This window comes from Hetaerina americana, unplaced genomic scaffold (assembly GCF_022747635.1).
Source record: "Hetaerina americana unplaced genomic scaffold, ioHetAmer1.1.p SCAF_4, whole genome shotgun sequence".
NCBI lineage: Eukaryota > Metazoa > Arthropoda > Insecta > Odonata > Calopterygidae > Hetaerina > Hetaerina americana.
In genome coordinates this window covers 88,385,470-88,397,629 of record NW_027286985.1, presented here as the reverse complement: position 1 = coordinate 88,397,629, position 12,160 = coordinate 88,385,470, and the positions used below count along the sequence as shown (strand labels likewise).

The 12,160-nt window shown below is 38.6% G+C and overlaps 1 protein-coding gene across 1 annotated transcript in view; it reads right to left on the bottom strand.

Annotated features, from left to right (window-relative positions):
- The window catches only part of LOC139692504 (frequenin-2), a 100,884-nt gene that overhangs the window by 43,124 nt on the left and 45,600 nt on the right, over positions 1-12,160 (bottom strand). Inside the window, exons 3-4 of the mRNA XM_071590723.1 lie at positions 6,106-6,195; positions 1,151-1,229 (exon numbers count right to left, since the gene is read on the bottom strand). Of these exons, the coding sequence (XP_071446824.1) occupies positions 1,151-1,229; positions 6,106-6,195 (169 nt within the window). The remainder of the gene's footprint in view (positions 1-1,150; positions 1,230-6,105; positions 6,196-12,160) is intronic.

Here is a 12,160-nt window from a genome sequence, read left to right as displayed (position 1 = left end):
TTAATCAATTATATGAAAATTTATTTTAGGGTCATATTTGCATGGACTTACATATTTATATAAAGACAAGAAAAAAGGAATTTATCGTTAGAATAAATACATTTTCTACCGAAATAATTAATAATACTGAAGTATGAGATTTTTGGGCAAATTCGTTGCAGAAATTAGAACAAAGAATGACGCGAATGTTATAGCAACATGGGAAAAGTTACGATATGGCAAATTTAGCTGGATACATCTTTTCATTTCTGCAAAACCGGAAGGTTCCAGTAGTTAGAGCATTAGCGTGTATCGAATAAGTGGGCAACTCATCAAATCACATCTAGAGATAACTGTTTAGTTTCCTCCTACACCAATTTGTTCTTGTATTCCTCTCTGATATAACAATATTTACGAGCCTTTCGCAGGGTAAAACAGCTGTCTGAATAATATAAGTGTTTTGCATGAAGTTATCTGTAATTATTCATCCGGCATCGTTTTTTTCAAGTCAAAACGTCCTCATACTCGTATTTTATTGTTATCTTATTGTTTGGAACTACCATTCTAACAACTCACCGAGAATTTGAGGCATAAAATCGCTGAAAACGAACTGCTGATGGAATTTCCTTCACACATCCGAGTGCAACTGTAATTTGCAGAGAAATGTGACCATAAGTTTATGTCTCTTGATACAATTCAGCGTATGAAAATGTACGATCGCCATCGAAACTTCACCTTAATTTAGCAATTTTTTGCTGTGCTGACCAATTACTGGCTTAAGAATTAAAAGGGCTAGTCTGATTTATTTAGTTTCAATATGTAATTTTTTACGTGGTCTCTCGTAGTTTATAGTTTCCAGTTTCCATTCATGCCATTGCTGTATTTTTTCGCTCTCAAGCATCAAAGAAAAGAAATAAAATAAGGAAAAAGGGTAGTAATTCTTTCCCTCGCCGAAAGGGTTGTAAAGAGTGATGGAGGGTCCGCTCAACTCGAGATATCCTCCAAACGCCAACGGAACGGTTGGAAATCTCCTTTGATCGCCCAGAGAACACGCTCACGCCCATCCAAACACACATGAGCGCATGCACAAACACATCCACACACACATTCCCTCGCAGGCAGACATTGAGTATCACCCTCGCGGGATCCGGTTCGAAACATAAGTACTTACAGTGAAGCTTCTCGTCCAGATTGCCCCTGGACGTGATGGACAGTGCCCGGATAAACTCCTCGAACTCGATAGATCCATCCTGCGGAGAGAACAGCGTCAGGATAAGCGATGGATAGAAAGAGATAGAGGAATAGAAGGGGGAATTTAAGGAGGATCAGACAGGCAGACGGATATACTCTATGGGTGTGAGAGTGGAGACTACGAGGAAGAGATGTGTACGGGGGAGGGGCGGGTCAGTTGCTTGCTCTATTGGTACCCGAACTGAGTAGCTAGGTTTGCCAGACGGAGGAGGGGGAAAGGATGGGGCGAAGAGATGAGGTGGTGGTGAGAGCTGGTATACTCGAGGGCAATAGCCACCCTGTTCTGAGTACTCTTCGAGCGCTCCGCCCGAGATAGCATTTCGGAGTATCTTGAGAGTGGAGAAAAGGGAACTTGTGTTTGCTTGCCGCGAGGGTGAGGGGACCGGGGAGGTGTGGGGGGGGGTAGGAGGGCGGGGGGTTGACGTTCGCTTGGGAAGGACGCGTCGATTCAATACGGCATCGAATTCTCCTCGTCGATCCCCATCTCCGAACTCCCCTAGCCGAGGGTCTTATCGCCGTCGTTAACTTTTGCGAGAGACGTCGAGGCGGCGAAAGGGATTCGCCCGAAATAACTCATTTCGCCGCATTGTCTCACTTGATAACTCGAGAAGATGGAACGCTATTCTAGCGAAGCACATCCCATAAAAAATCTCGCTAAGGCATTAATCATCATAATATCTAGGATCCATTAAAAGTGAATGAGACATATTTTGCCGATAGACAGGAATTTTGCACTGCGTGGGGAAACAACTGAACGGCCTTTTCCTCTTTTCCTAATGAATGCTAACATTTGAATAGATTTGCGCATGGGTGTGATTTACCACAATTTTTTCGTTAAAATTATTCGTAGAATTGCTTTTCCTTTTCACCTGGGATTCTGATCGTAAAAAGCGCTAGGTGGAACCATTATATTACAAGCTTTACGGTCTCCAATTTATTCGCATCAATAAGGTTTTGGAGCTTCATTTTAACTCCTACCCGGCTGACATTTTCGCATAGTGAAATTACATACTCAAATCAAATAAATAGATTGCGTTTGACTGTTAGGTATGCTTTGTAATATTTATATACAATTAAAAACAAATACAGAAAAAGTTTAATGCCTGTTCGACATTTTTATTTCTGTACCGAAAGATCAGAGGAAGAGTATCGCAGTCATGGGTTTATAAAATGACGGACTCATACCCTTTGAATACAAAAGAAAAGGCTCTGATTGAATGTGGCTTCTCAAGGTGACCGGTACAGAAGAGAAATATATATATATATATATATATATATATATATATATATATATATATATATATATATGATATGGACCTTTTCAGTTTTAATGTATTTGATAATGATAAAAATCATCTTTTCATGTACAACTCAACGAAAGCAACTTTAGTTCATGAACTGTAGTGTGTAAACAGTGAAACTGGCTAAAACTAAAACTGTGAATCGATGAAATTCCCTATCTTTGAAAATGGTAAAAATGACTATTTTTGAAATGAACGATATAAATTCCTAAAATAAATACAAAAACGAAAAATGAATTTAATAGAGGTACTCTGCATTGTCGGGTTTCACCGCGTCGTTGTTTGATTCAGACAACAGTTTCGCCGAAGTTGCATTCGGCGTCTTCAGGTCGAAGATGAGGGACTCGGAATTTTGCCACCCTTATATAGGTGGTCCCGTCTAGTGGCTGCTCCCTGATTGGTCCGTTCCCGGAGAACTCTCTTCCACGCGTTGTGGAGATGGTAGCCTTCATCTCTGTTAATGTTCTCCGGGTTTTTTGAAAAAAAAACATGACGTGGTGACAAGATTTAACTGCACCAAGAAAATAGCCGACGCTCTCCCTGGACCGAAGGACCAAATTCCGAAAGACTTATATGAAGGGGTCTACCAAGTACCCTGTTCATGTGGGAAAGCCTACATCGGGGAAACATGCCGCTCATTGAAAGTTCGGATAAAGGAACACCTCCGGGCAACCACAAAAAAACAGTTTCACCTGTCGGCCATTTCAGAACACCAATGGAGTGAACCCGGTCACGAGATTTCATTCCAAAAAGCAAACATCATAGCCAAGGAGAGTAGATACTACCCGCGTTTAATTAGGGAAGCAATTGAGTTCACAAAAAACCCGGAGAAAATTAACAGAGATGAAGGCTACCATCTCCACAACGCGTGGAAGAGAGTTCTCCGGGAACGGACCAATCAGGGAGCAGCCACTAGACGGGACCACCTATATAAGGGTGGCAAAATTCCGAGTCCCTCATCTTCGACCTGAAGACGCCGAATGCAACTTCGGCGAAACTGTTGTCTGAATCAAACAACGACGCGGTGAAACCCGACAATCAACCACTTCAAACCTACTTCAAACCACCGCCGCGAAAACCTACGCAGCCGAATTTAATAGAGGTTAGATTGATTCTGTTTATGCCTCAGGGTGGCCATTTACATGATATATAATTTTAGATCAATCAGTGAAATTTTAAACCCTACACAGTGGGTGCACTATTATACGGTGATGGAAATAATGCTTATAATAGTTGATATTCGTGGTAGCGGTTTACAAATTTTCTAGCCTTCCGTCAACCCTTTTCTATCTTTCCCCATTTGCTTCCATCAAATGAGTTAACACGGCCCTTGTGACTTTCTGTTCGCTATGGAAACGTTATTTTGAGTAACGTTAAAACCAATCTTGACTGGACAGTTGAAACGTTTGAGGATATAACTAGTCAACCACCGAAAATACCAGCACAATTTATGAGCCATGAAGCGAAATGAAGTTTTTCATTGAAATTTAACCACAGAACATAGCTATGAATATTAATTAGTTGGGATAGATTCGATTTTAATTTTGAAATTAGATTTTGATTATTTGGGATATCATAATTTGTGGATCATCAATGTACAATAATGTTATTCTACAAACGGAATAGCTGATTCTATAATTTATTTTTGCTAAAGGGTTCCACGGCTATCGTTCGTTAATGAAAATGGGGAAAAATAAAAATTAATATAAAACTTTCAAAAACTACGTCAGCGATTTGCACTATTGACATAGTAATTGATTGCAATAAACATGCATATATTATGTTTATCTGTAGTTTTTTCATCAGACAAAAATTATCTTCAGTCTAGCCAAATTAACGTCATCCATAGCTTAGCTTATCAAAAATATGGACACTCAAAAAGTTCTATTTTTTCGTAATTATTAATATTATTATTTACATCAAATGATATTATCATTGTAAATTGTCTTACTTTACATACCAATATACCCTCTAATTATATTAAGGTTATATTATGTAAATTATGTAAAGCCGCTGGGTCGGCAAAAAATTCTGATTTACAGTTCTTTTTTACGGGTTGTGAAGCTTTTCTCCAGAGCCAAATTTTCTGAACTCTAGAGAAGAGAGGAAAATAAAAGTTTCTGGACCCTGGTCACTTCATCCATAACAGCGTCACGAGATTCAGGTTTTGAATCTTTTATTTCTAAAGGAAAATTAACTGAATAGCATGACTATTGAAATGGTACAAGGCTTATGCAGTTATTGTTTATGATGCATGTGAATGAGATTGGATTGGTTCACACCTCACTAAACGAATTATATAAGCAATACACTGCACCGTACGGCAGGGTAACATTTGTTATATTCGAAGGGAATATAGCAAAGGTAACTCGCGAGTCAATCTATCAAAAAAATCTATGTTTAACAGAATGAAAATACTACGGACAAAAAGTTAAATTATTTTATTTTCAATAATCAAAAATTATTTATTAGGACTTTTGCTGATTATGAATGCTTTTATGAATAGTGGCAGGTACTTCTGAACCTAACTACTAATCTTAACTTAATTAAATTTTCCAGAGATTTGACGACAAGGTTCCACTTTGGACGACTCAGTTATCTTTTGGAATTTAATTGAAAATTATTAAGTACCAAAAGCTCAGAATGATGTATGCCTTTCAACGGGAGTAGGTCATGAAAAAATTTCAAAGTTCAAATTTAAGAGGAAACATGTTTGATAGGGTAGCACCCCACTGGATGCTAAAGTATTACCGACAGAAAATACTCACAGCCAACAATCGAGGACTTGAAGTTGAAGCCGTTGAGAGAACCAGCAAATAGATTATTCGATTCACTTCAACGATTTATTAATTTGCTTTAATTTTCTTATTTTTTAATAAAAGAATGATTAATTTGGCTGTAGGTATTGCACCTCTAAATGACCTTGTAAAAATAGTATTTGACACATTTTATATCAGTTACCAATAGTTGCATGATATCATTTAATGAATCAGTAAATTCTTGGGATCAGGTGGAAAATCAGCAGTAGTAATTAAATAGAAATCAAGAAGCTGAAGACAAACTATTTTCTACTAAGCTTTCAAGCAATAGCTTTTAAGAGCATTAGTAAAAGGAATTGCTCAATTTGCAATTCAAGGTAATTTGTTTTGGCAAAGCACCATACTGCCTGAAGTAGGAAGATGGGTGTCACTAACTTAGAAATGTGAGTGGCATGTCATTTAATAATATATTCATCAAATTACTATTATTCAAAAGAGTTTAAAAAAATAATTTTTTTAAAAGGTCGCCCATTAAACTTACTCAATTAATAAAACGGACTAATTCGTGTTAAGGGAGTAAAAACAAATTGATCATGAGATCGGAAAAAGTTAAACTTACTTAACGTTTTTGGCGACGTAAATTTCAGGTTTAAACTCCTAATAAGATATTCAAGATCTCAAGACAATGGCATTTTCATTTTAATATTAAAATCGCCTCTGGAGAAAGCGTGTTTTTCGGGTCAGTGTTTTCCAGGGGCGTAGCATCCATTGTTGGCTTGCATCGCGCTAACGGGCAGCCTCAGGGCATTACTTACATTGTTCTCATCGAATACCCTGAAGACGAGTGACGCGAACTTCGTAGGGTCTCCTTGAGGGAAGAACTGCTTGTAGATCTTGATGAACCCCTGTAATTAAAGACATAAGAGGTCTTTTAATATTAAAAAAACATTTCGTTTCCTTCCATTATTATAAGTGACTACACAATTCCGTTATTTTCCTTCGCCCTCAGAGAGAGAAAGAGAGAGAGAGATAGTTATATGGGCTTACTTGGCAAAAACTTTTTCAGGAAAAGTTATTACTTAATGTCTTATTACACTTCTCTCATCGACAAAGTCCATTCTGAATTTTGCAAGTACGCAATAAATACTCAGCAGAGGACTCTGGCTGAGTATTCACAGCGTAAACGCGGTAATGCGGTGAATTATTTCTGTTCCCTTACATACAGTTACGGACCTTTATTTTAAATGTTTATGAAAAGAATATTTCCGCATAATATAAGAAAATAAACAATCTAATAAGGAGTTATAAAAGGCTTGAACTCAAGTTAAAATTTTTATCAACAGATGTATCATGCAAATTACTTCATGCGTTGCAAATTATATGATAGTCTTAAAAAAAATATTTAAGATTTAGCACGTATTTAAAACTGCATTAAAAAAATAAGTATTATATTTCCATTTAATAATACCCTCTCAATGATACTTACCATCATTATTTATTAAGAATAAACAGATTAAAAATAAATGCCAAGGGTACGAGAATAATTATGCTATTCATTTTATAATAAGTTTTATTTGATGGATTAAGGTGGTATTTCTAAAAAAATATTTATTTATACAATGGCTCATTGAATACCTTTTATTTTATACAATTTATATTGATAAATTCTTTTTTGTACACAATTGGGAAAAATAAACTGATTAATTTATACGCCTTAACTAAGATAAAATGTATTCCATAGTTGATTTCTCTATGTTGAAAAATAATATCGAGCATCGAAGTAGCATATATATATATATATATATATATATATATATATATATATATATATATATATATATATATATATATATATGTATATATATATGTATATATATGTATATATATATTTATTTATTTATTTCTATATATATCAATAGAAGCACTCACGAGAGCAATAGGCTTCGTGCCCTCGAGCCTTCACCGAGGCCTTCTTCAAGTAAGACTGAAAATTTTCCGAAAGCTCAAACAATCTACAATGTGAGTGTCCTCTATGTGTTATGTGTTACCTGTTTTATTTTGTGTTTTATCTGAGAGATTCTGAAGACGACGGTCGAGCCGTCGAAACGTCAAAATAACATATGTGAGTGTCCCTTGTTTGTGTTTCTATGGTTTAAAAATTCTGCATCTGTGTTTTTATATATTTGTGCGTCGCCGAAGAGCCTTCCATTTCGAAGATATTTTTACACACAAACATATATATATATATTATACATTGATATATATATATATATATATATATATATATATATATATATATATATATATATATATATATATATATATATATATATATTAATATATATATATATATATATTTAGGAATCTTTGATTCTTATCTTGGAATCTTATTCCTATCTATTAACTTATTTGCAACATCCACTCATACATACTGGCACGCCTGTGAACCAATTATGTGGACTGTGGCTACTCAGTAGTGAAAAAAGTGTTCTCAGACATGCATCTCAATCTTTCCAAAAAAACATCCAAAAGGTAGACTCCCAATCGATTTGGTCGACCTGTCAGTAGCCCAGATGTTTATTTGGCTTTTGTCAAGAAACAGGTGTCTTGAAAAACTAGCCTTTGTCCTCCTTGGCGGAGTTGCGTGAAAAAATATTCCACTGAGCCTTTTCACGATTTCATACCGAAAACATTTCACATCTCTCCGTAAATTGTCGTTCCGCTCAGGTGACGTTATTTTTAACTTCTCAAAGGGAACTGTTTGAGTTTACACGTAAGCCTTGACGGCCACTGTTTTGGAGATTCTGTGAGGCATCATTGGCACATTTCGGGTCTTTGTGTGATTCACTGGCAGCGGGGCATCAATTTCGCTCGGGAGCGCAATTAATCACTCGGGCGTGCAAAGCATCATATCTCAGTGGTTTTTATGGATTAAAATTACTCGGGAAAATGAGTCGAGGGCGACACGCGCTGCGGACCGTGAAAGAAATCTCGCTCACGCTCCCGGAGGAGCACTCGCAGCGGCGGCAGTTTTCATTAAGCCGCGAGCCACTAGAGCAGAAAGGGAGGGAGGAGAGAGGGAAAAGGGGGAAAAATTCGTGAAAACTTGTGGTGGGTACCCATTTGAGAGATCCTCCAACGCGCTGTTTTGATGGACAGGAACGTTTTAATGGATGGCCGAGATAAAGTTTCATCCCTCGGAGAATTCGAAGCAGAGAATCCTGATTCGTATTCGTTAAAACAATTATGACCGAATGGAAAGTCTCACTTTAATACTTCCGAATCTTGGTTAAGGATCGTCAGAAAGAAGAGGATTTTCGAAATTGCGGAGGGAAAATGTTTTAAAAATAGACTTTTGGAGGGGAGGTAAAAGATGAAGCTAGATCAATTAATTCGAGTCCTACTTATGAGGGGGTATCGTAATCTTTTAATCATCACTAAAAATAATCGAGGTTGAAAATTTATTTGCTGTTCTTATAACTTCTCCACATAGTTACCGTCCAGAGTTATACATTTCTCCCTGCTTTTCTTGATCTTCCGAAGGCCGTATACCAACATGTTGATTGAGTTGCTGATATGAGACTGGATTAATAGATGACGGAATCAGAGATAGGAGGATCATTTACATAGGTTCGAAACAAATTAAAAGCTTCCACCATCGTCATGCGATCCTCGGAACTCTTTTCCATTATCATTTCCTCTTCAATGGCGATTCTGTTATCTATCTCACACCATTGAGTTAATTTCAGTGAGCCCATGCAGGCATAGAATACGCGTATTACTGGGTTGAAGGAAGGTATGAACTTCGTTACACACAGAATCGTGGTGATCATTCACGTGCGAAACAAGTAACGAATGACAAAACATATTTTTTGCAGATTTTCAAAAGCATAACCGCCAACAAGCGTTTACGAGGGAAGTCAAGAGTGGTGGAGGGATTGATACCGATGAGGATGGCTTCGTGGCCCGGAATGGCCAGAGTGGAAAAAGTCTTCGTCAAGCAATGCCTCAAACTCGGGCTTTTTTTAAACAAATTTACCTAATGCGTCTAATTCACTTCGGTTTTCCAAGGAATAGAGCATCACCACTTCGAAAGTCACCATTACCCACGGGTCACAAATCTAGTAATTCTAATCATTGGTGGATGTGATTACTTACCTGATAGAAACATCTACACTTCAGTTGCAGTTTGAGTATTACAAGTGTAACCAAATGCGAAATCAAGGCAATGATCCGGGGAAGGAAGGCTGAGAGTGACAATAACATTAGGAAACAAAAATGAAGCCAGTTGACATGGTAGATTATTATACGTATTTTGGGAAGCGAAATCCCTAAAGATTGAAATAAAAGTAGATAGACTTTTAGTCGGATATACTTAGCAAAATAGTTAATTCAAAGAATCTCTTCTGCAAGAAAGCGGATTCGTTTCCCTATAGTACAATACGTATGATGAAAAATAAGATATCATCATTTCATCAAGATGCAAATTTAGCCTGTGCGAATCATCAAACTTGGGTAATGATCTCGAATACGCGAAATCGCATGCTCGCGTTTCACGCGAGATTGTGCGAACGAGGAGCATGGATCGATCAGCGCGATTCAATCACAACGGTTCATCTGGAATGACAACAGTATCCGGAGTGAAAGTGGGAGGCTTGCGTACTATGCAAATTGAACTCTGCTCTGAGCGGGGCAGGGGGAGAAGACACCTATTTCTCTCATCTTTCCTCTGGGGGCAGAGTTGGATGGAGAGAGTATTATTCAAGGGGAGGCCCCTACAAAGATCCTCCCACTTTCTCTCTCCGATGGATCCAAATAAGAAGATCGTCGAGAAGCTCAGGGTGGACTCCTGAAGGGAGAAGTGTCGGGAAGAGAAGCTTTGGAGGGCGATACTTGGAGACTTTCTGGCCGCGACGTGCATTTCGTCTTCCGGTTGTCGAGCCAAATACTTCCAGGGTAAACTGAACACACATGGTATCCTGCAAGTCACCGATAGGGTAGAACAGACAGATTTAATATGTTATTTTTCCCACGAACGATAAGGGATCATAATAATGTTATCCGTCCTTGCCTTAGGGGAAAAGTATTTTGCGACCAAAACAGTCCAGTGTATAATCAACCCCTGCCACACACCCTTGCGGTGTCTTGTAGGTAATATGTAATAATGGAGTGTGTGGTAGAGGCTGATTACACACCAGGCTACTTTTGACGCAAATTAATCTCCTCCCTTTGCGCGGTCGGATACGCTTAATCTCTACATTTTTATTGGCATGATGTCTCCTACCGTGGTACGATGGAACTAATAATGCATTCTCGGCATCATGCAACCAATTCATGAGATTTAATCTATAATTTACCTTCGCTTCCTGAGAGATTCTCAACCTAATTCCCCTAATAATCTAGATGGGCTACTCCATTTATCATACACATATCAGCGTTTTGCAAATCTGGCTCCTCTACGCTGCACGCGATATAATTCGGCAATCAATCCAACTTCGTGAGGATCCCGGGATGAACGGGGCAATTGCCATCCATTACCATGAAACAGAGAGACTGAAGTCCTTAGTACGAATCTGCATATACCTTGTGCTCTAAGCATACATCTCCTTTTAAATATTCCCCTCCACAAAACTGAGAGAACTCGGTATGTTTTTCTTTGAGTATAAAACCTCATTAAATGGGTATAGCCAAGATAGGATGGCCAACTCGGAAGGCTACTGCGCATGTAGGACTAGTCCGTCTCATATAATGGGTAACGTAATACTTAGTCGGAAAAGAGAGACATAAACGGACAGAAATCTAAAATGCGGAAGAGTTAAGGGAAGGGAGGATCAGTGGTGAATCAATCTTCCTGCTCTCTAACCACGCGTGGATGATCTTGTTTACATATAACAATTCAAGTCTGCGAAATACACTCCCGCCGATTGGGCCGGATTCCATAACTTGGACTCGTCCGGTCCCAAAATCAGCCACTGTTCATGAAGCTTGGTTCGTCCGCACAAGTCACAAGTTTCCCCTTCTCTATGACTTATATCACCTCTCACGTGACGCAACTGGCCAGGTTATTGCATACGGACTATACATCAGGTAGAAAGCCTGTTCAATGCAGTGTTTACTATGAACTAGTATCCGTAGGGATGTGCAAACAGATCCATAACAGTGCCTCCGATCACGCGACCAGCGTCCCACGCGTCCCTCGAAATAAATGCCACTAAGATTATTTTTCTATTTGTTTTCGTGGCATAAACCCTCTCTGTCTTTCGCGAGGCCCAGGCATTATGTGGTTTATGGCGTGCACTTTTTTAGAGTGCTATTATTTTGACTGTACAACGGCCATTGTTGAAGAAGGGGAAATAAATGCCATACGGCAAGTGTACCGAAACTTTTGCGCGTTGAAACATTGTCCGCCTCCCTTTTCATCGCAAAAATCGTAAAAAAGAAGGAAATATGTGCAAAGATTTCTTACTTTCCAGATTTTACGCATGACAGATTTTAAATTTCCGCTTTTCCTATAGTTATAATTGCGACCGAGAATCACGAGAGTCGACGTTCTCAGCTCTGATGCTGAGGACGTATATTCCCTGACTGTCAATTAATCTTAAAAATCGCCTTCAGGGCTCCAGATTCCAGTCTAATCTTTAGATTGGATCCACCCCATCTCTCTCTCTCTCTCTCTCTCTCTCTCCATATCTGTCTTCTCCGAGCACGGGGGTGGTGAAGACGGCGCGGATCGTGGGTAAATCGCTGGTGTCTTCCCTAGACACGGGTGGATTACAATCGGGAACAACTCTCACCCTACGGATGAGGGAAGTTGGCGGTGGCACAAATAGGGAACAGAAGATTGAAACAAGTGATTACGCGGTGCTACGT